The sequence below is a fragment of the Calidris pugnax genome, unplaced genomic scaffold (assembly GCF_001431845.1).
Source record: "Calidris pugnax isolate Ruff unplaced genomic scaffold, ASM143184v1 scaffold27, whole genome shotgun sequence".
Classification (NCBI taxonomy): domain Eukaryota; kingdom Metazoa; phylum Chordata; class Aves; order Charadriiformes; family Scolopacidae; genus Calidris; species Calidris pugnax.
Window position 1 is genome coordinate 10,283,592 of NW_015090893.1, and position 24,853 is coordinate 10,308,444.

At 40.6% G+C, this 24,853-nt stretch overlaps 1 protein-coding gene across 1 annotated transcript in view; it reads left to right on the forward strand.

Annotated features, from left to right (window-relative positions):
* The window catches only part of CLINT1 (clathrin interactor 1), a 56,079-nt gene extending 36,819 nt beyond the window's left edge, over window positions 1-19,260 (forward strand). Inside the window, exons 6-12 of the mRNA XM_014948171.1 lie at window positions 878-1,052; window positions 6,074-6,317; window positions 6,844-6,925; window positions 11,198-11,275; window positions 15,682-15,977; window positions 16,791-16,995; window positions 17,483-19,260. Of these exons, the coding sequence (XP_014803657.1) occupies window positions 878-1,052; window positions 6,074-6,317; window positions 6,844-6,925; window positions 11,198-11,275; window positions 15,682-15,977; window positions 16,791-16,995; window positions 17,483-17,844 (1,442 nt within the window). The 3' untranslated portion in view covers window positions 17,845-19,260. The remainder of the gene's footprint in view (window positions 1-877; window positions 1,053-6,073; window positions 6,318-6,843; window positions 6,926-11,197; window positions 11,276-15,681; window positions 15,978-16,790; window positions 16,996-17,482) is intronic.
* Window positions 19,261-24,853: the final 5,593 nt, after the last annotated feature.

Here is a 24,853-nt window from a genome sequence, read left to right on the forward strand (position 1 = left end):
CAGTAAATGTCAAACTCAGGTTGGCTGGGTGTGTATAAATAAACTCAAGCTTAAGGCTTTTTTAAACTTTCTTAATGAGATTGTACAGCAAATGTCCTTACATGAAGTCAAACTGTCAGCTGTCTGTAAGCTGAGTAAATGTACTTAAGTCAAACTGTCAGCTGTCTGTAAGCTGAGGTACCAGTCTGGAGGTCTTGAATACCTGATTAGAAAAAAAAAAGTTTTGATTTCTTGATAATAGTGTTCAGTAAAGATGTTCAGGATACTCAGTGGCTGCTGAAAAGGTGAGTTGCTTTACTACCTCTGTCTTTTTTTACATCTCAAAGGTTTTTAATCACCAGGTGTGGAAAGAAAGGACAGCTGTCATGCATTGGATGCTGATATCATTCAATATTTTAGTACTATGCTTTTACGTGTTCATGAGTATCAGTGTATTAAAAAAAGCCAACAAACCAAGACCCATGGATTTCCCCCTGAGCATACAGCTTGGCCAAGACACTAAGTGACAGTTCCAAAACTGGCACGTCCCACTTCTGATCAGCTGCTTGTGCAGCCCGGGCTGATGGTGCCTCTTGTGCTTCTCCAGCAGAGTCCAGCAGTGCCCTGATGTGCTGCGCTGTGCAGAGCATTACGATTGTGTCATTGTCGTAAACAAAAGTCTCTGAATCTGCATTCCTGCCACTTAATGATTGGCATTACATGCTGTGCCTTGCTGTAATAGTGTTGATTCAGCACGGTGGGAGCTTTCAGTTTGCTTTGAAAACTTGTAAGGTTTATGTATGTAGGGCAGGGGGGCTTGAGTGGTTCCAAAAAGACCACAGGCATTTGGGTTTTTTTCTGTTATCTTTAGTATTTCTTATCTTAATGCCTTACACAGGTGAGAGATACGATCCTGAGCCCAAGTCAAAATGGGATGAAGAATGGGATAAAAAAACAGCTTTTCCATTCAGCGATAAGTTAGGTGAGCTGAGCGACAAAATTGGAAGCACGATTGATGATACCATCAGCAAGTTCCGAAGGAAAGATAGAGAAGACTCTCCAGAAAGGTGCAGGTACTAGAGTTACTTCACTATGAATTTATTCTGTGAAATTGCTCATAAAGCTCTTTGACAATGCTGATTATTAGTTACGATAACTCTGCCATTCTTCTTGTCTGTATGGCATTGTGTTTGGGTTCAATACCTGCTTCCTGCAGCCTCTTGCTGGCCTTGGGCAATAATGTGGCTCTGTCAATAGTTAACTGCTCTTGGCTGCCTTCCATCCCTACCCCTAGCTTAGATAGCTGCTGGCAAAGTAGTGAATTTGGCTGAAATTTCCTAAGCTTCTCCTTGTCTCAGCAATTCAGTGTTCGTCTTTGTGCCAGTGCATTTGAGGCTGCCATTTACTGCTGCAGTTACCCTGAATGCTGAAGTGGCAAAGAAAAGCAAGATGTAATATTGCTTAGACCTACCTTAACGTGGTGCTTCTTCCCTGAGCTAATCTCAGGAAGAACAGACTGCAGGTCACTTATTTCAATATTAAAAAAAAAAGTCAATTTCAGTTGAACTTCAAGAAACTTGACATATTTTACATCTAGCCGTTACTTTTTTTTCAGTAAGGAAGAGAACCTACTCTGCTTTGCCTGCAGAAAGAACTTTAAATGCATCACACTTCAACAGGTGCATTGAATTTTATTATCTGGAGATCAAATTCGTACTTAACAGAACCTGAAATTCCTGTAGAGAAAGTACTCAAATATATTGAAATAATTCCCTTTTGGGAAACAACTTTAAATTCAAATTTGCACTGAGATTTGATTAATATTTTTTACAGGAATATCTTCAGATACATGCACAGTTTTATATATGTCTATAAAAATACTGATACATGTGCCCACACATGTATTTATTAGAAAATTCAAGCAATTTTTCATGGAAACAAAAAATAATTATAATGGTAGCATTTCTGAGAAAAAGGCAGCATGGTCGTCTTGCTGAGGCATTAATAAATCATAAAACTGGTATTCTTTGCACACATCAGGGTTCCCTCTTAGAACTTACTATCAATAGACTACAAAGAGAAGGGATCAGAAGAAAAGTAAACAATTTCAAATTTAACAATGGTATATTGCTGTGCGCTTTTCTGTACTTACCTTTCAAAAGCAACTTGTCACATGATGTCTGGAAAGCTCACTCCCCACATTTCATGTAGAGGATGTACAGTAAACATGTTTTATCTTATTTCCTTTGCCTTATTTCTGAATGTACCAGCACAAGCAAGAGCAGGAGCCAAAGTGTTCCACCTTCCAGTGCAGACAGTCCATTCTGCGGTCTAATCTTTATAAAAAGCAGCTTATTTTGAGGACTTCTCCACTGAACATCTCTACCTCAAGTTACACTGATTTTTATTTTTTTTTTTCTCTGGCTAATATTACATTTGTAATTGGTCTTGTAACCCCTTTTTATTTTTTTTTCTTCCATTTTTTCATAAATGTCAGGTGTGGTATTTGTGTCAAAATTTATGGAAGTAATAAACTACAGGACTTGAAATAAAAGGAGGATTTTTGGGACATGCATGAGCAATGCCAATTTGTAGTTGCAGGTTATCCTGCCACAAACAGGAATCCAGATTGTAGCAGTATGGCTTTTCAAACATCACTTTAGCTACCAGCCTGAAGTTTCCTTTTGGCTTCTCTTGGTGTGGTGATCAGACAACACAGAAGGGACTTTGTCAGAGTGTTGAAATGGAGGCTTTTCTTTCTACAGAAGACATCAAAAGGATGTAGGAAGGTTGAATTCAAGGTTACAGAATGTCTATTTATACTTAAAGATACTGTAAATGCGAACCTTATAATTCACATTGTATTAAGGATACTGTAACTGTATTCTGTATGAAGATAAATATTGAAGCTGAAGAGAAACAGGAACTTCTAATACCATGTGACTTAAGCTCACAGCAACATAACGTTGTCTTCTAAATGCTTCATGAAATCCATACATTTCTGTGATTTTTTACCTCAGCATTTTTTTCTAAAACAAAAAAGCCTCCAAAAACTTGCTGGTTTATTTGTAGCCTGCTGCTATGTAATAACATTGAATTAAGTTGCCTTTTCCCTTGGAAAAGCGACTAAATGGTGATACTCACTCAGCTGGCAAATCTGCTGTGGTATGTTCTATTGTTTCTATCTTAATAGCTTTATAAATCATTATTACTCTAGTACTGTAAAGGCAATAGAGGTCTTGAGGCACAAAGCATAAATATGACTTGCACATCTTCATAGTGGTTAATGGAATTTGGATGAGACAATCTTTACTCCCTATATGCAAACCAGAGGAACTTGGCCAAACTTCCAGATTTCTGACTCTACTTGCATAGCTGGTAGTTTGCGTAGAAGAAAATAATGCTTGAAGTGTAACGAAGAACTTAATTTGTCATAGAACTGGCTTGAGTTCACAGTAGATTTCAGCTAAACTGCAGTTAACACAGCAAACTCTGGAGAAGCCTACTCTGCTGGTTTTTCTTGAAGAAAAAATGTTAGTACTGCTCTGGGGGAATTGGGTTCTTTTTTTCCAGTAATATATGTCCTTGGAAGTTCAGAAGACCAGAAACAATACTCCATGGGGTTGGAAAACCTCTGATTTTCTTTCATAGTGCTTGTTAGTTCTTAGGTGAATAAACCAATTGCTGCCCTGAGTCTAACCTTGTTGTGCTGAAATTTTATTTTCTAAATTACCTGCAGATATACAAAGATTCTTCTGAAACATGACACTTTTTTCGTAAGAATTCTTAGACTCTGTCAGCCCTTGTTTCCTCAGCATTCAGAAAGGCTGATGCAGCTAACGATGGAAAGGAAACAAAACTTTTAGTATTCCTGTAAAAGGGTGCAATAGTCATGTTTAAAGGCACCTTCTGTGTAAAGGATTACTTTTGTAGCAGGGTGTAATTCAGTCTCAAACAATCAGTAACTATTTTATTGTGTGAAAGAATGTTGTTCAAAAAAACCCATACTACAAAAACCTAAAGGCAGAGAACGTGTAGCCAGACTTTTGTTTCTGGAAGTTGCAATCACATACTTCCTTTGCAGAAGTATTTTTTTTTAAATAATTATTTGGTACAATGCTAGCTATAATTTTTAAGTTTATTCTGCAATTCTCCGATGAGGCACTGCAATTTTAGTATTCTGAGCACAGTAAACACTCTTGAAGGGAACATTAATCTGTAATGTTTCATTTTTTTCTTTTTTTGTGTTAATGTGACCATTAAAGAAATATAAAAACCGTATCTCCTGAGAGAGTTTGGAAGCAGCACAGGTTGTCATAGAAAATTGAGTATTATAATATTTGTCCTGCTTTCTGGCATATATCTTTAATTTCTTTTCAAAAGCTTTTAGACATTTATTTTGCTGTACGTCACCAGACTCACTTTTTTCATTCTTACATTAGTGAGATTAATCTCTACCAGTTCTGTAGCAGTGGCTCCATTGATCAGACTTTGATGGTTGTCAGTCGCTTCCTCAACCCACAGAATGTGTGTATGGACCAGGTGGACTCTGTGGTGATGATGAGAAATCCATGGCAGCAGGTTTTAAGAAACTGAGTCTTAGTTGTGACTTTCCTGGTCTTGCATAATTTCAGCGTGCCTCTAAAAGGCAACATCATCCCGTGCTCCTCCAAGGCTTTTGGGATGGATGTACCACGTGTACCACACAAACATGCAGATCAGCCTTCTCTGGGGGCCTGTGTTAACATGCTGATGTCACAAACAATGATGTGGTTGGTAGTCCCTTCTTCTGGATTAGTGCACGGAGGTCGGCTGTCAGAGGAGATCAAGAGCTGGGCCAGTGGGGCTCTTGGTAGAAGAACACGTTGAAGTGCAGTGGAAGAATGAGGTTGGGTGATGCCACTCGAGCTCTCTTGTCTGTGTAAGGCTGGCTCTAGCAGAGGCCAGTAGTTGCTAAGCTGGCCAACAGCTACAATATTATTTTTTTTCTTCAAAAATAAAAAATTAACAAAGGGAGTGAGCATTTATACTCACTGATGTTAATGAATTGAGCCATCCCCAGTGGTGAGTAGGTAATACACGTTGAGGAAATGACACATGCAATGTATTCCAAAAAGCCCACTATTGTTAGCGGAGAACAAAGGCTACCCTCCAGAGTATATTGCAGTTACTGTCATATTCCCACTGACAAAGGGACAGCCTTTCTTAAATTTTGCAGTTTTAGTATTCTAATGCATTATTAAAATATAAAAACCTTCCACTTTCAACTATGTTGCTAAGGGAATTACTATTTCAAAATACGTTTCAATATATTTAAGCTTTCTCTACAGCAATTTTCCCTGTTATGTACAAATCTTCTTGTGATGATAACAGGCAACATGACTGTTGGTGGGGGGCAATTGGTTTGTTTGTGAAAGACTTAAAACATAAAAGTGGAAAATGTAACAGATTAAACAAATACTACGCAGTGACATCTAAGAAGTTTTTGCCTAAGATGGTGACACTTTTGTTCTTTTACATTTTAAGAATAAATGTGTGTTCTCTGATAGAAAATGAATAGCATCATTGCGTAATTCTGTAACTGTTCTTTTTCCACAAACATTTTAAAGAATATGAAAGCTTTTTTCTCTGGAAAGGGCAATGAGTTGAAACAGGAATGGAATTCTTGAATCTGAAAGGTAGTACCTGTACTTGGTTCAGTGCTTTCTGTCTCTTGGTGTAAGAACTGAGCAGAGCTGCCAAGGGAACTTCTTGTTGCTGAAGTGTTGCATAACGTGTGGGGGAGTTCCTGTCAGAAGGTAATTAAATGTACTGCATTTAAACACTGATTTCCTATTATCCTCTGCTATGGACTGGCAGTTAATGTTTAACAAAATAACTTGCTTCATCACTTCTGTACAATAGGTGCGGTGCTGCGTTATGTAGATGCATTATATAAGGGTAAAGCATTTCCTTCATCAAATGCAGGAAGAAGCAGTATTTTTATTATGAACCATCACTATAAGGAACTACAGTAACCAAAACTCTTGTGGCTTAAGCCAACTGCCCACTTAAGTCCATCACAAATGGTATTGCATTGCTTTTGTTTTTCTAGTGACAGTGACGAGGAAAAATCAAGAAGAGGTAAATCTCCCAAAGCTGAATTTAAAGATGAAGAGGAGACTGTGACAACAAAACACATTCATATTACACAAGCTACAGAAACTACCACCACCAGACACAAACGCTCAGCAAATCCTTCAAAAACCATTGACTTGGGAGCAGCAGCACATTATACGGGGGATAAAGCAAGTCCAGAACAGAATGCTGCTGCTCACGCTGCACAGCCGACAGCCAAGGTGAGAGAGTGGAACACACTGAAACGTGACTTCAGAAACAGTTTTCTTCTAACCTCTGAGACAGTATCTAGTTTAGGGTGGAATTTTTGTTATGCAGCCTTCAAGGGAGCTATTTTATCAAAAATGTTTAATTACGGCTTTCAAAAGCAATGGAACAATTTAATTACAGAGTGCCTTTTTGTGTGATTGCTTCAAGATGTAAATTTTTTTCAATTTAGTCAATAGCATGTTTTATTCTCTTCAGGAAAGCAAAGATAAAATCTCGGCCTGAAGTGTGAGGGATTCTCCTAACCTGCACACTTACTGACAAGTTACCAAATTATCAGCTATCAGAAAAAACCCTGAGCCACTGGTTGTTCGCTGTTTGATTTGAAATTTAGCCAGGTTATAGTGATTGTTGGCTTCGAAGACAAATCTACCATCTCTCCAAAACAAAGCACCCAAAAACCCCAGAAAATTTCTCAATGTCACTTAAGATGGGTGATGATGTCATGAGATGAGATCTGTTGTGTCATTTCTTCTTCAGGGTTCTGCACCCTCTGGCAGCAAGTCGTCCAATGACCTGGTTGATCTGTTGTTTGATGGAGCAAGCCAGCCAAGCTCAACAAGTAGGCACCTTTTGCTTTCATTCTCTTAATGCATATTTTGAATGGTTTCTGAGGTTAAACTTGTTTGTTGTTATATAGATAGAGTAGTAGATAAATTGAGAAATGACTACTCAAAAAAACGTAGAGCTGCCTAGAACCCTATAGTACTGTATGTGCTATTGCCTGGGACTAATAAATGTTAGCAGCACGAAGATTAACTGCCAGATCAGTCTGTCAGTAACTGTGTTCGTAATGCAGTTATTTATAATTAACTCTAAAAGCAAGTGCAATCCATTCACATTCAAGCATTTCTCATAGTGCAGTTCCGAGGCCAGGCAGCCTGGAGCTGGATGATCTTCATACAGCTTTCACTTTAAGTATATGGCAAACTTGTTTGTTTATCTTATTTTGTCTTGGCACTTGGTTGATCCCAACCCTAATACTAAAAAGAAATTACTTTTAAGTAAAATTACTCATTGTAAAATGTGTCCCTTCACTCTCTAAATGTGCAGTTGAATTTTAAGTCCATTAACCTTAATATGCAGTTTCTTTCTAGGAGTGTGTTAAGTTTCAGTGCATTGCATACAGAATTGATAGAGGAGTACAGGTGTTTGGTAGTTTGCTTTTCACAACTAAAACTTTAAAGACCTGTTATTGTTCTTACAGATTCTTAATATCAAGTTTTGATTGTGACAAGCACGGAATAGAGAAAGAACTGCCATGTGCTTGTGCTCTAATGGTACAGTTGGGAGAGAGTTAAGTGCGGGCAGAATTTTTCTTTAAAGATCAGTTTGAATAGCAAATAAAATATGAGCATGTGCCTTTTCATAGACAGAAACCTTTCATGTAACTTTTCTCCAGTACAAATAAGAAATTTACTATATATGGGATCATATTCACATTGTAGAAGTGCGTGTGTGTATTTTGGGGGACAACAGATCCTCAGCTCTGGTCTTTGTTTTAAAGACAGTGTAAAAATCACAGAGACTGTACCAAAAATGGCATCCCAGAGTGGAAGGAGCCCCGCGTGTGGCAAAGTGGCTGCCTTCATGCGTGTGTGAAGACTATTCTTATTTATATATGAAGTTGTGCAACTACGGGGTGTATTGGGGTGGGAATCCTGTAATATGTCCCACTAGGTATTTTTATTATAATGTATGAGCAAAGCCAATATTTTGAGGACCCTGTGCAGCACAATTCCTTCCATCACTAGGCTATCAAAATGCTACCTCTGCAAGTATTTAATAGAATATAAACTACATCAAAACTCTGCTGGAGGGGAAGGAAACTGTTGAGGTAATTTAGTATCAGAGATCTGTCTCAATACTTTCTTATTTTTGGTAGATCTTTAAAACTTTGTTCACTTTTATTTTGGGGAAAGTAGCTAAAGTTTATGTGCCTGTTCTGAAATATGTGTTAATTCCTAATGGTTAAGAAATAAAATTCTTTTTTTATGCACAAATGCCCCCAAATTTAAGGAAGAATTTATTTTGCCTTATTTTCTATTTTATTAACTTCATATATGAAGGTTGTTCATTTGAGTTATGACAGTTCTGTGGAATCTTAAGATACCAAATCAATTCTGAAACTTCTGTCCAATTCTTGTTGGAAAAGACGCTGGATCCTCTTTTGGTTTTGTTTATATACATATCTGTGTTTCTATTTTAATGTATAAAAACAAAATCACGTTGAAAATAGATGTTTCCACTTCAAGGTGAGGCTTCCCATGTTTCAACAGAACTATGGTGTCCATATTATAGTGTATTTGAAGCTTTCATCAGTTTGGTTCTGTGCTGCTGTGAGCCTTTCTTCGTTTTGCCTTTTCTCTTCTTTTTCCGAAGCAGCGTTTAGAAGCGGTGTTGAGAAGAGGCCTTACCAGCTGGTCCTGCTAAATAACCTCTTTGCTGACCTGGGAAGGCAGATGGAAAGGGTTCATTTGTAGTGACAGAGCTCGCATGGGGATCTTTGAGGATGGCTCCTGTTGAGAGGATTAGCACTGTCCTTCGCGTGCGGGTCACTCGTTATGACCACTGCTCATTGCAGCACAGGGTGTGGGAACGTTCCCCGTGTCATGCAAGACACAGGGAAAGGGTCAAATGCAGCCTTTGATCTCTCCTGTGAAGGAACTGGCAGGGAAGTTGTGCAAATTCAGGGAACTCGGAATTTGCTTATCTCTGTATTTTCAGGTGTGGAGATGTGGAAGAAGGTTGGTGAGGCTTGAGGGGTTACATATTACTAAAGCAAAACAGTTTGTACGTGCAGGGGGGCAGTTGGTTGCCATAAAGGATCAGCAATCTGTTTGAGATGATGTAGAATCTCTGATTAGACCTGCTGGAAGTAATTTTTTGGTGTTAGTGGAGATGAGATTCTTTAATCTTAGCTGGTGATACCTGTCTTTTGAGAGTTACTGCATTCACCTTAAGCTCTGCCACCTCTCTCTGTAACTCCGTTTCATTTGAAAACAGGCAATAGAGGTGGAGGAAAAGTAGACTTGACTGACAATGTTGAGGGTTAGTTTGGGTTTGAACCTGGTTCTGGTTTTAAAATTAATTCCTAGATACTTTGTCAGACAGCCCAGGGATAATGCACGTAGCATGAGAGCATTGATTTTTATGCCTTTTTTTTTTTTTTGCAGATGTGGTCAAGGGTGTGTCTTCTGTATTGATCATTCTGCATATAAACTCTCAAACCATTAGTCTGTTCTGAACTCTATAATGATACTTACGATTGAAAAAAAAAGATTTGAAAATGTTCTTTGGAGTAGGGAGAGTAAACATGATCAGAACAGTTTTTTAGCTTGATATTTCACTGGCTCATCTTACCCTTTTTCATTCTCAGGTTGCAGTCAGTATAAAACTTGTATATAAACATATGTAAGATGCTTATTAGATCACTCCAGAATTTGTGTTGAAGAAGAAATTTTTTAACTTTGTGTGAAATCATCTTCTCCCACCTGAAAAAGTAGTAAAAGGATTTCAGTAGTGCTATATTTCTGAAAATTCAAAGAGACCATCCCTGCGTTCCCTTCTCGTGTCTTATCTTTCCTCGCTGAGCGTGGAGCGTATGATATATTTCCCCTTGGAAGAGCAGGCGCCTTCCTGGCAATGTCTACAGTAGAATAACATTAAAAAGAAATACAAGTACACATGTATTAGAAAGTGAATGGTTCCTTTTATTACTACTAGCCATTTATTAAAAAGGAGATGGTTCTAGTTTAATTAACCCAGTTGAGAGTAGCAGATGGGGCAGAATGTCTTGCAGCGATAAGACAATTCAGAAATGGCACCAGATGTTGGAAGCTGTCCCTGGTGGTGTTTGAGTGCAGCACAGATGTTCCAGTCCCACCTGGCTGGTTTCTGAGCACTGCAGGCTAAGCAGCTGTGATGTAACCTATATAATGTACGCATAACACTAAAAGCAAAATAATTGAACTGCTGCAGCTTCTTCTAAGAGTGGGACTGCTTGGAGGTGAAATCTTTGAGGACAAACAAATAAGGTCAACTTCTTAGTTTCCTCAGGTCAGTGGAATACCTACTTAAAAGCAGTAGTGAGGATAATTGGCTGATTTTAATTTTTTTTGTAAACCGTTTCATTATTTATTTAATTTTTTAAAAAGGCAGCTTTCCAATATGGTTCTTAAATCTTTCTTCTGTTTTTATATCTTGACTGTATTTTTAAGTGAAAAATTGTTACTCTGCTCTATTGAGTGGTTAATAATTTATATGCTGCATACAAATGTCTGGTCAGAAAGAATGTTCTTGCTGTAGAAAGGAAACAAACTTATAAAAAAATGAGCACAAATGCAAGCTCTGTCCTTGAAATCCCAATTCAAGATCATCGCAGAATCATTCATGCTTTAAGTAACACAAAAACTAAATATAAGGCGACATGTAGTTTTTCACAGTAAGCATAATAGATTAACTTTTATACAATAAGAATGTTTGGGGTTAATATATTATGCTTTGAAAGTTTTAATTTTACAAACTGCCAAATTAGTAGCATCCCTCACTAGTTAAAAACTTGTTAACCTTTTTAATCTCCCTAAACTTATTTTTAGAGATAGCAAAACCTTGCTTCTGCAAGGCAGTTACAAATAACCCAGTTCATTGTTGCTCAGGCTTGTATAAATATAGTATGGTGATGAACAGGAAAAACAGTGCTGACTTAGGGAGCAGAATCAATAAATCCATCTCACCAAATACAGAACAGCTTTTCTTCCTAAATCCCAGGCGCGGTGGTTGCAGTGGATTTTGCACAGTCCGGTAACAGCATTTGGTTTCCTTCTGTTTCTAGGTGCGTCCACTGACCCATTTGGAGGATTTGCTGATTTTAATTCAGCTGCTGCTTCAGCAAGTTTCCCATCATCGCAAGGTAGGATTAATTTACAGGTTGAAATGCTGTTTGAGGGCAGAAAGAGGGGAAGAGATGCCACATGGCGTTAGTGAAAGTCACTTCCCTTTCCAGGGAAAACTGCGTTTATGTAACTGGACCACAAGGGCTCCATTGAGTAAGGAAGATACTGACTGTCTGGCACAGCACGTGTCTCATTGGACCCGAAACTTCTTGTGAACTGTATTTCAGGAAAATGTTAGTAGGAGTCACAAATATATCCCCGTTCATCTAATAATATAAGCATGTAATAAGACTTAAAACATAGCTCCGAGTCTAATTTTGGAATGCACTGAAAAAAGACGTGACTTCTGGAGTAGAAAAGTAAAACCTGAAGTAAACAAGTGTGGGTCTAAATGCTGGCTGAAGAGTGCTCACTAAGCAATTAAAAAGAGCCTGGCACATCCAACTTTTGCAGTTGTGGGCAAGGAGCTCTATTAATTGGAGTTTTACAGTGATGAACACTTCAAGACGACAGTATTTGTGTTTCAAACATGACTGGAAAATTGGCTGTAGTGATAGGACCATTCACATTATTCATCATCATAGTCTTCCCAGTGTTTTAAGTAAGGCTATTCAGCTATTCTATTTGCAATAAAAAAAGTCATTTTTCTAATATTTCAATGCAAGTTTTTCAGATATAGGTATTAATTATTTAAAAAAAAGGTAGCTGCTGTGGTGGGATAAAAAGACTTGCATGATGTGCTTGACAGTCTGGTTTGCCTGCTGGTGATAATGCTGTGAACTGAAAAGTTGTTAGAAGGGTTTTATGCTGCTGTTTGTAGTTTCCAGACATGTGCAGGGGGTCCAGATCAGCCTCAGAAACTTTAATGTTATGGGCAGGACAATAAATTAAATGAGTAAGTTGAACAAAACCAAAAGATGGGATCGTGTTCAATGGAACATAGCACCCCACCTGTGCTAGGAAAAAATCTCCAAAGATGTCCTGTCCTCAGCTCCCACCTGTCTCCTAAGATTTCAATAAAAAAGCTGTAATGGTTTAGAGACACACAAATACGTTGGCCTCATCTGATGGTGATAATGCTGTGAACTGAAAAGTTGTTAGAAGGGTTTTATGCTGCTGTTTGTAGTTTCCAGACATGTGCAGGGGGTCCAGATCAGCCTCAGAAACTTTAATGTTATGGGCAGGACAATAAATTAAATGAGTAAGTTGAACAAAACCAAAAGATGGGATCGTGTTCAATGGAACATAGCACCCCACCTGTGCTAGGAAAAAATCTCCAAAGATGTCCTGTCCTCAGCTCCCACCTGTCTCCTAAGATTTCAATAAAAAAGCTGTAATGGTTTAGAGACACACAAATACGTTGGCCTCGTCTGATGATGTAGTGAGGGGGGCCTGAGACAGGCTATTTCCAAAGCTTCCAGTGATGTCTGGGTTACTACTGGAAGGGCCTGGTATGTTGGAGGGGAATTTAGTCAAGCTTTGTCTTCTGTGCACAGTGCAACCTCACCGAGGGGTTTTGCAGTTGCATATATGCATTTATGGGATGAAGCTGACCAACACAGCTATTTGTTACAGGCTTTTTCCCTTTTAGGAGAAGCCTATTAAATAAAAGATTTTATTTTAGCTTGGCTAAATAACAATTTGTTACAGGCTTCTTTCCTTTTAGGAGAAGCCTATTAAATAAAAGATATCTAGATCTTACTTAAGTCAGGCATGAAGAAGTCCCTGCCAGTCACAAGAGGAAGATTTTAGCATCGTGTGTTGGGCCAGCCCTCAGGCTTGCCCTTGCCTGGTCACAGGCTGCACTTCAGAGCTGGTGTGTGTCCGAATGGCTGGCTCACTGTACATACAGTCATTTTGGAGACAAACACACAAGTTATTATGTAGACCGTATGGCTCACTGCACGTATGGTCATTGTGGAGACAAACACACAAGTTATTATGTAGACGTGGCCATGGTCTGAAAAACTTTTCCCTTAAAATGGGACTGAAAAAAAAAAATATAAATTGCTGGGAAGCCACCTAAAGCAATCAGCTTCCTCCTGATGGAGTGTTTCTGGGAGCCTGTGGTGCCACCCAGCCAGGACAGTGCTGGAAACAAGCACGGAGCGGAGGGAGCTGCCTGGTCATCGCTTGTGCAGTTAATTTGGGTAGCAGTGATGGTTGTAACTCGGGGTTCTCAGCCAGGGTGTGGGATTAAGTCCAAAATGAGAAAAGAATAGCAAAGAGGTTGATCAGCAAATCTACCTGCGAGAGCCAGCTTTCAGTCAGCATGCTTAGATCTCTGCCTTTACTTTGCTGTGATAGGAAAGCTGTACTGGGCATGGATTAGTTAATACACCTTTAATTTGCTTGGCAGGAAAGAATCGCTCTATTTTTTTTTTTAACAGGCTTTCTTAGTCAAAACCAAGTTGTTTTGCAAACACAAAGCCGCCTACTATGCAAATAATTTCTGTGTTAATACAGTCTAAATTGATACAATCCTTTATCTGCATTAACATGATTAATCTATTCCAATCACCATTATGCAAGGGACAAGGAGTCCTGTGAAATGATTAATCATTCCTGAACAGCGTAAGCCCCTCTAGAAATCTTTTCCTTCTTGATTAATCATCTTTGAAGTCCTACTGAAGGGGCAAAACCTTATCCCTTTTACCCCCACTTCCATTATTGGTGCTCAGTGCACAGGTCTGAACATAGAAGGAGCACACTCAGCATTTACTTATCTATCAGGAATATTTAAAGTAGGTTTTAATTTTTAATATGTAATACTAATTGAAACATTCTAATATAGCCCCTCTTCGTGAGGGAGATCAAAGCAAATGTTCTAGTAAGGCCCTGAGCTAATGAATATTAGTGCACTTCATGCACCCAAGTTGTTGGCAATACTTGGATTTTGTGAACAGATTTACTCTCCTACTATTCTTTAAATTCTAATGTATTAGTAAAGATAAAGATGGCTAAAGGTGGAAGGTGAGTGTTGATAAATATTTATATGGAGTTAAAACTGCAGTTTCCTTTTGAGTGGGTAGAACACAGTTGTAGAAAACTGTTGTGTGTGGAGGTTACAGAACTTGCTGTTGGATGGGTTGGAAGTGGAAACTGGTACTAGATTCACCTGTCCCAGCTTTACATGTCTGAGATCTTGCTCATCTAAAGAAATTCAAGGTATGATTTAACTGTTCATTAGAATTCAAAGTTCACTTCATACAGCAATGGCATTGCTTGTGACTTAGCTGAAGTACCAAAAGTAAATCAGTGACATAATCAAAAAGCTGACCTGTACAGTGGCCCAGCCTTGGAACACGATTCACTGTGTAGCAGTGAGAGCTGCTTAAGTGGCGTTGCTTTATTTTTAGCATCTCCTGTAGATGTTTTTGTAAGCTTTTCTTCCCCTATCACTCCTGTGAAGTAACCCATTTCTTGTTAATAGAAAAACATGTGTCTTTCAGAGAGATAACATCTCCTCCTATTTGACTCAAAGGTTATGACATTCTCAGTTCACTGGTTTGTGTCTCTGGACATCTGTGATCCTGAAATAGGTACCCCAGCAGTTGTCTACAAACAGTTGTCTACTGTTGGGCTCCTCACAGTAAGATACAGAGAGAGCTGTGCGTTGCTGTGCTTTGATTTAAATGTGTGTCTACAAAACCCCTGGTCTATTGAAATGGAACAAAATACAAAGGATGAACTAAGAGTTCAGCAGAGCTGCTGCTGAGAGAATTGCTAGATCCAAGACTGAATTTCTGCTTCAAGCCAAGACAGTTTAGGAATCAAATGTAGAAAACTTAATGTGGACACTTCATGGAACAGGAAGAAATTATTCTTTATCACCTCAAATAAGAATTCCCTGGTAACCTGCTTTCAAAGTTCTGTTTTTTCATTTTCCTCAGCATTGTCTTATGCAAAGAGCTACTAATTGTATATAGCCAAATTTTGAAGCAGTTGTCTTTGTTTTATCATGATGGAATTTGCTTTATCAAATGGCTCATTCCTGACAACTGTTCTCTCAGCAAATTCCAGAGTGCCAAGATAAAAAGTTGATAAATATTATCAAAGTTCTAGGTGGTGTTTTGACTAGAGCTTCCAATCTACCCCTAAGTTATCTTTCAGTCCTATTTCAACTAAAGAAAACCTGTCCCTAGTTGTCTTGCATCCACAGGTGAAATGTTATCAAACATCCTTCTACTTCTGTGCATGGGTGTTTCATATTTCCTTTGCTACCTTGTTAAAATTGTTGGAATATTCATGAGAGGCAATGATGTCCAGATGGAGGTTCTACCTGCAGATGTTAATCTGGACGGACACAGATCAGCTCTCATTTGTTTCAGTTCATGGATTATGGCATTTGCTCAGTGCCTTTCTCTAACTCTTCTGCCTTTCTCTTCTCTGTCTTCCTCCTGCACTGTTGCCTTTCCTTCAGGTACAGCAACAAGTGGAAATGGAGACTTTGGTGACTGGAGTGCCTTCAACCAAGCTTCTCCTTGTCCCAGTGCTTCATCTGGAGACCTCTTCAGCAGCACGGCCCAGCAGCCAGCTCTAGAGCTTTTCAATAGCTCACAGCCAGCTTCTGGCCAGCCTCCAGCTGCTTCAAATTCTACCGATCTTTTTGATTTGATGGGCCCCTCTCAGACAACCATGACCTCATCACTAAGTATGAATTTCTCAATGATGAACTCCAATTCTGTGGGCATCAACTTACCCATGTCAAGGTCACAGGTAATGCTGCTACTTATACAGCTTGCTAATGGCCTTCCTCAATTAATCTTTTGCCTTTTCCTTAATCACAACATGGAAAATAAATCCTTTCCATACCTGGAATCCATACCTGGAATCCATACCTGGAATCCATTCCTGGAATCCATACCTAGTCATTCAGATGTTGTGATCAGCATTTTGTAAGAAAGTTTTGTCCAAAAATGTTTGAGTAACCTCCTAGAAAGAGGCAAGAGCTGTTGAAAAGCCTCCATTTATAAGCTAGTCTTCTTCAAGATGGTCTTCATTGTTCTAGGAAGTATTGCTGCTTTGTTGGGGAAGATGAGGCTGATGATATTTTAAATCTTAGAGCCATCCTCCACAGAGGGTTTTAGGCTTCCAGCCTTGAGCAGATGGAGGTGAGGAGTGGTCTGTTCTCTAAAACACAGAAGTGCTTGCTTCAGGGGAGGGTGTTTTCTGAAACCATAACAGGTCAGCTTGGTGTTAGGAGGAGAAAATCAGTTTGTTGGAGTTCAGAACTTGACTGCAGATCATCACTCTCGCTCCACACGTTGACATGGGAGCTTGATGCAAGTTCACAAAATGCCCTTTTAGCCCATTCTAATGGCATAAAGCGTAAGGCAACAACACTGCTTTAGAGGAGCTGAAGTGTAACAGCATCAGGCAACAACACTGCTTTAGAGGAGCTGAAGTTCATGGCTAAAAATCTCATTGGGTTTTTATTGTCTTCTGTGGGGAAAAAATAACACTTATTGCTTATTCCTGATTCCTATTGGCACATTTTCATATGGATCCCAACAAACTTTTCTTTTTTAGCCTCTGCAAGGCGTGAACACCATGATGCCGAAGCCTAACCCTCTTTATAACACAACCACAGAGATGGTCCAGAAGAACGCAAGCAAAACTCTACCCTCAACTTGGTCAGATCCCAGTGTAAATATCAGTTTGGACAATTTAGTACCTGGGATGCAGCCTTCCAAACCCCAGCAGCCATCACTTAATTCCATGATGCAGCAACAAAGTGAGTGATTATTTCACTGTTTGGTGTGCTGAGCCCTGTGTGTGTTTATAAGTTGTCCCTGAGATGGAGTATTCTTTCAATTACTGTTTTTCTATGTTTAATCATAATTGTTCCTTAAACAATTGCGATGGTTTTGATGCACATGGTATTGCCTAATACTGACATGCTGTTTGTGCATGGGTTTACTGTAGAGTTTGCACCATTGCTGTGCAAAGATACCATTGCTGCATCTTGATTTCTGGCTTCCTAATCTCCAGAACTTCTCTAGAATATGGGTAGCAGCACGTATTGCTATAAAATGCTATTTAAAACTTTTATAAAAGTTTTCTGAGTACTCAAAAAACACGGAAATGAGCAAAATTGCTATTTTTTGGGCCAGCATATCTTTGTTCACGGCAGTTTCCATATAAGTTTCTTAAAACACATGAGCACCTCCAGCATCAGGTTCTGACTAACGATGTTTGGATCCTGTTTTTGGTTTTTGCAGATATGCAACAACCTATGAATGTCATGACTCAAAACTTCGCAGCCGTGAACCTCAACCCTCAGCCGAACATGATGCCTGTCCGACCCCCGACGAGCCCACTGATGGGAGGGCCCATCTCTGTGGGGATGGGGATGCCTGGTGTGATGTCAGGTACGATGGGAATGGCCTCCATGGGCCCCACGCCGATGCTGAACCAGGGAATGATGGGAATGAACATGAACATGGGAGTGCCGGCTACGGGAATGGGTCTGACGGGCACAATAGGAATGGGGGTACCCAACATGGCTATGACCTCTCTGACTCCTGGGACTGTACAACCCAAGCAAGATGCCTTTGCAAATTTTGCCAATTTTAGCAAATAAAGATTGTAAAATAAATAAATGAAATCAAATCAAACAGGCAGACTGAATGAAGGATTTTTAGCTGCACAAAATATAGCTGGGCGAGGGATGGAAAACACTGATCAATACCTTTTTTTTTTTTTTTCTTTATCAGTTAAAGTGTCTACATAAAGAACCAAAAGCTATTTTCTAAGTGTTGAAATAACTACTGTTCAAATTCTGGAGAGGTGAAAGGTTCTTCTGAGGAATGTGTTAGATGATTTTGCAAAATAATTTGTATTGAGACCATCAAAAAACCTTTCCTATGTAGAAGAACCAATTTTAACTTTGAGACTTGATGGAAGACTGGAACTGGGGGTTGGGTAAAAATGTTTGAATCTAATTTTATACTTTACTTTTTTTTCTTGAAGAGCTTGACTTTCTTTTCCCCCCTCTCCTTGATCACTTTGTCATAGTTGGATCATTCCTTTTACTACCACTGAGTCCACAATTGAAGTCACACAAGTACGATGATCAGTTTTTTATAAGAATATATATTTTTGTCCAAAAATGGCTTACATATGTGATTATGGCTAATTCAAAGGGACCTGGAATGTATATATACTTTTGCTAATATTCCAGCCACACTGCTCTATTACCCAAATTTTTACTGTAAAAATCCTCTCTCGGCAATTCGGTGAGCAACAGATTTTTTGGGATCTTACCTTGCTTCCGTTGTTAGAATGGACACCCAGTGCAGGTCTGGGAGAAGCTTTATCTGAGACTGCTGGAAGGTTTCCTTTCAGAAAACTCCAGAAAATGCACTTTCATGCAGTTTTTTTTACAGTGGCACTTGGCATCCTTTGTATCACCAGTATCCCTATGAAGCCACTGATTTAGGACATCGGCAGCAGTCAAAAGGCAAAAATATTTATTTTTTGCATCATTACAAAAAAAAAAGGTAACAAAGTTAATTACACTTAAGTTATATAAATCGATAACCCTACCTAATCCAACAGCATTGAATCTTAGCTTTTATACAGCATTTGGTGATTCTTTTGTGTAAATATGGCATTTAGCAGCTGTGGAATCCAATAGAGGAGTAAAAAAAAAATTATATATATTAATAAAGGAAACCTGTAGCAGTCAAAGATTTTACTGATTTACTGAAAACAAAAGAATGAATTAAGATTTTTTTGGGACTTTTGTTTTTTCCTTCTGTAATTCTGCATTTAAGTTCACATGAATCATGATTCTAGGATCTGGAATACAAAGACATTGTTATATTCACAAGCTGGGAATATTGTTAAGAATAAGCACTATACTATAGGTATGAAATTTATTGCCTCCCTTTTCTTATGTTGGATTTCTTTTTTATTATTAAATTGATAAAACTTTGTTTCCATTGTATTCATAATGTTCTGTTATACATAACATTAAAATGTTCATTAAAATCAATGTTGGGCTGCTTTTCCTTTCATTCCATTTGACGTTTATGAGAGCATTTGGGAAAAAAAATAATTATAATTTGGGCAAAGTAATTTTTATAAATAATTTAAAATTGTTTAATGACTTCTTATCTGAAGCCTTTCCTATCTGGCTCTACTGTTAGGAATTAAAAATGAAGCAGGCAAGATATCCTGACCCGCTCCAGCCTTGCTAATGCTCCATCTACAACATTTCTAATTAGGCAGAAATTCATGTACTTCAGCTAAGTGGTAATGAAAAGTGATTCATTTGCTGAATAAGAGATGAGAGTGAGTGTAATTAGCTGACTGCGGTTTTTAATCTTTCAACAATTCAATGTGTTTAAATTAGTTTCAAAGAATAGGAGCTTTCAAGTGTTGTTACATCAAAGTAATCAAGGCAGGCTTGAACGGCTGAGTAGGAGAGATCGCTCGGGTTCCTGTTCTGAAACCTTTAAACTTATTTGGAATAAATCATCTTCAAAACCTCTCGTTCTAACAGATGGGAAGATTCAAACTGGTTCAATATATGCAAAATTGTGGTGGGAAGAAAACTAGTTCCCGGGGCGGTAGATGGATGGTGAGGAAAACTAAAGCTGTAGTGGATGTTGCTGTCTGGGTCGTGCTGGAAGGTGCGGAGCTGCTCAGTGGTCTCCAGGTGGTTTTCTGGGGAGGAGAGAGAGTCTCTCCATAATGCTCTTCTTTTAAGGTAAATTTAGCTGGTTAAATAGTCGGCTTTTGAGTTGAAAGATCTGTCCTTGTTTGGGTTGCTCGCGTGTCTTCTGGGGAACCGGTGATTCAGCTTCTAATCAGGAGATTAATTAGACTGAAGCACATTTGTCAGGGGTTAGAATAACTCCGGTGGAAGACAGTTGGTCAGTTTAGAGTGAGTGGATCTTTGCAGTTGTCTCCGTTATATCTTCATCAAGGGTACACAGGCTTCTGACTCCCTGCCCCTGCCAGGCGTGGGTCATCTTATGCATCAGTTTCCTAACTATGAAGAAGGTTGGGTAGAGCCTGAAGAGAAGGTTTTTTTGGTGTTTTTTTTTCATCCAGGCAGATTGTCTGCAGGTGGATGAGCAGGAAAAGATGCCTGCAGGCTGAGGGGGTGTATCCCTCTGCATCTCTGGCCGGCAGCAACAAGAGCCTGTGGTGTGGAAGCTTCATCCCATTCTCTCCCCCAGTTAGGATGGCTCACAGGTCGCAGTGCTTACCAGAACATAGTTTACATCTTTAGATAAATATAAATAATGGGTTGTGTTTGCTTAAAACAGTATTGAATTATCTTTGAGATGGATATCATAAAATAATTCCATCTCTGATGTTTCAGGTAGGAGCAAAATAGACTAGTATATTAAAAATAGACATTATCTTTCTAGGTGAAAATACAAAGGAGTTACTGTGTGAATGATGACAAATCTACCATTTATCAGCAGCTGCTTAAAATAACCTAAAATCATGCTACTATTGTTAGTTAGTACAACTTCTTGCTTTATTTTCAAAGCTGGGCCCAGCTGTAAGGGGGATCTGCCCAGAAGGCTCCAGCACCCCCAGCACACGGGGTGTGCTGTCCCACTGGTGTGTACTGGGCTGTCCCCCACTGGCCCTTGGCAGAAGTCTGACTTCCTTGCTCTTACCCCCTGGGCTTTAGCACCTCTCCTGTGAGGACAGGCTGAAGGAGCTGGGGTTGTTCAGCCTAGAGAAGAGGAGGCTCCGGGGACACCTAATAGCAGCCTTCCAGTACCTGAAGGGAGCCTACAGGAAGGCTGGGGAGAGCCTGTTTAGAAAGGCCTGCAGTGACGGGACGAGGGGCAATGGCTTCAAGCTGGAGGGGAACAGATTTAGACTGGAGATTAGGAGAGGGTTCTTTACTGTGAGGGTGGTGGAGCACTGGAACAGGTTGCCCAGGGAGGTGGTTGAGGCCCCTTCCCTGGAGATATTCAAGGAGAGGCTCGACGAGGCCCTGGGCAACCTGGTCTAGTTGGGGGTGTCCCTGCTGACTGTGGGGAGGTCGGACTGGATGCCCTTCCGGCCTGGGCAATTCTGTGATTCTATGATGGGATGAGGGGTAATGGTTTTAAACTGAAGTAGGGTAGATTTAGATTAGATACTGAGGAGAAATTCTTTACTGTGAGGGTGGTGAGGCACTGGAACAGGTTGCCCAGAGAAGCTGTGGATGCTCCATCCCTGGAGGTGTTCAAGGCCAGGCTGGATGGGGCTTTGAGCAACCTGCTCTGGTGGGAGGTGTCCCACCAGGGGGGGGTGGAACTCGATCTTTAAGGTCCCTTCCAACTCTAACCATTCTATGATTCTATTCACAAGGCATTCTGTGTGCCATAAAGAAGTGCTTGATATGACGATGGTGGTGTCTACAGCGTGTGAGGTATAAAAGCCCAGCCCAAGGCGTGTGCTGCTGCCCCCAGGGCTGAGTCCCAGCTGGGAAAGCAGCCTGGGAATTCAGAGCCCATGGAAGTGACTGTCTGGTTGGAAGAGGTAAACTTTTCCCATCTCTGCATTCTGTAGCTTTCTAAACTTATGAAGAGTTCAGGTAAAATTAGTGCAGTCCTTTGTAAAGGCTGTCTCGAGGAGGAGGAATCCACCCCTCCCTGTGTATTTATGGAATCATTCAAAAAAAACTGCATCTTGATTGAGTAATGAATCCCAGCACAGGTGCGAGTTCAGTGATAACTGGAGCATCCACCGTGTTCTACAAAAGAAATTCTCTTCAAAACAGCTAAACAAGGGTATTTACAGCAGCATCTGTTTCAGCTCTGTCTGTCAGCGAGGAGCAGCCTGACGGGGAGGGGGAGGGATTTCTCAGTGGTGTTTACATAATGCGGGCAGGCGGCCCGGCCCAAGGTGATACCGGCTCGAACGGGAGAACAAATATCTAAAGACACTTTGATTCTCAGAGGCCTCTGCTCCAGGAGTCGCTCTACAAAATTGCCTCCACGTTCCTCCGTGCGTGGCTGTAAACACTTTTATAGCCTATGACATTTTTTTTAGTGCCGTCGCTTGGTTCTGATTAAAGCTTTTAATGGCAAAGGGATTTATTTTTGGGTAAAGTTTTTTTTTTCTCCCCTCTTCTCCCCCTCGCCCCCCTCTAATTTTATTCCAAGAATTGTTTCAGGCAAACCCACTGGGCTTGCACACATATTGAAACTCCCTGTTTTAAGTGAAATATTTAATTTGACTGCAAAGGAAACTTTTTTTTTTCTTTTTTGGTTGGTACTCAAGAACTCTCAGCAAAGTGACAAACCACTCGCTGTGCAGCTCCGGGTACCTGCTGACAGATTTGACTGGCAAAAGCTACAAGTATGAAAGAGGTAATTGGAAATTAAACACTGAATACCTGTATCCTGCCAGTTATTCCTGCCAGGAGCTCTGCCTGGAGCAGGGGAACAGTCGTTGCCCTCCTGTTCCATTGGGAATGGAAATGTGGCTCCTTCCTGGCGCTGGGCTGCCCCATCCTCAGAGCCTGGGGCCGAGGGAGGGGATGGAGCCAACAGCCAGAAACACAGAATCAGGGTGATTTTTCCCCAAACCGCTTGGACTTAGGGCTGACTTTAACATTTTTAACCATTCCAGCAGGAGAAGGGCTTCTCCGGGGGTTGGTGGGTGGATGGTGGTTTGTTGTCACCAGGCTGCTAATACTGCATTTTGGGAACTGCTTTTAGGGCTTTGAGGAAAGAAGGAAGAAAGGAAAAAAAAATAGTAAGTTGCAAAGACAACCAGGTGAGCCTGGTTAATGTTGTGAGACTGAAGAGGATGGCCTGTGGAATTTGTAAGTCAATCTGTACGGCTTGTTCAATGGTCTGGGCACGGTTTTATCTCGCCAGGGTGCTGTGGAAGTTTCCTTCTCTGTGCAAAATGACCTTTAAAAATTAAGACGTGGCTCATTTTCATTTTTTACGTGCTTCTGCATCCACAACTCAGATAAGGAAGGAAAAGAGGTAAGAGAGAGAGTCTTTCTGCAGAAGGTGGGAGTGAAGAAAGGTGCCTTTGCAGAGTTTAGGAGTTTCCCTGGATGGTTGCAGCTCAGGGGTCTGTCCAGGGAGGAACCCAGCTCTCTCCATCGATGCACATTCAACGCCAATGAACGTCACAGCGAAGGCTCAGCTCATCTCCACTTTCAAAAAATGTCTTTACTCCTCACAAATTTGCAGCTTTTTCTTTTTAGAATCATGCAGTTTCCCTGGATGGTTGCAGCTCAGGGGTCTGTCCAGGGAGGAACCCAGCTCTCTCCGTCGATGCACATTCAACGCCGATGAACAGCACAACAAAGGCTCAGCTCATCTCCAATTTCAAAAATGTCTTTACTCCTCACAAATTTGCAGCTTTTTCTTTTTAGAATCATGCCATAAGGTACTGGTTCGGTAATTAACTGGTTCTTTAATAGAGCTACAATTACTTTGTTTCATGATAAGGGTTGGGGGGGGGAAGAATGCATTCCAAGACAGAGCTACTTTCGACATCTGGGAACCTCCTAACAGCTGGCTATCTAATGAATATGCATCTGCTTAAGAGGCTGTAGGCCATTAATAAACCAATAGATATAAAACAGAAACAATCTTTGTCAGCTTCAAATGAGATTGGATGCAATGTGCTGTGAAGTGTCACTGTCACATTGAATCCAGCCGGGGAGGTTAACGCTCCTCGGTACCGGCGGGGGGAGAGGGCTGGGCTCACGGGGCTTTGCGGGGGGGTTCTGGGGGGTTTTGCCTCATTATTTCTCCCAGTAGCAGTCGTGTTGGGGGCACCGGTGACCTTTTAGTTGCAACTTCTAGTCTTGGCTTTTTTGGTTTGCCGGAGGAGGGTGTGGTTTTTCCTACTTGAACTGATTTGAGCGATAACGGGCATCGATCACGTGAATAAACGACTGGGGAGAAGGTACAGGGATGTGATAAAAACACTCCTCTTTGACTGAGAGCTGGGGCTCTGCAAGGACTGAGACTGCCCCATGTGCCGTGTTGTACAACAGGATTGTTGTAGGGTGAGAGAAACACCCTTAAAAACAGTGACACTGACCTCATGTGACTGTAGAGGTATCTCTGACCCCTTAACAGTTGTAGCTGCGCGTGTTCCAAGGTGTGTAGCACCGTGTGTTGTCCCAACCCGCAGCAACGTGTGGTGTCTCCTACCGATACGAGTCTGCACCTTTGTTTCCTGCAGCAGCTCCCATAAAATATGGAGTTACTGTTCTTACAGGCTCCTCACCCCCCTCTGCACAGCTCCCATCCAGCCCAGGTTCTTCCTTTCAATGGCTCCTCACACTCAACAGCAGCCTCTTGAAGCGCCGATCATTATTTTGAGGAGAAATGTTCACCGGGTGAAATTTTCCTAAGAGAAAAAAAAACTGTGATTTCACCTTAATCCCCAGCAATGGTCAAAGTTCCTGGCAGCTGTTGATTTAGGGGGCTGCAGGCTCCCCTGGCACCGAGAAGGGGCAGCTTTTACTGCTGTGGGGAAGGGGAGCAGTGATCCTGTACCTCCCCGGCCTCTGCTCTAGAGCCAGACAGACCCTGCACATTCCAGTTCCCAGGAATCTCTCTGTAAATTAAGATTTGGGATTGTTTTCTTTGCCA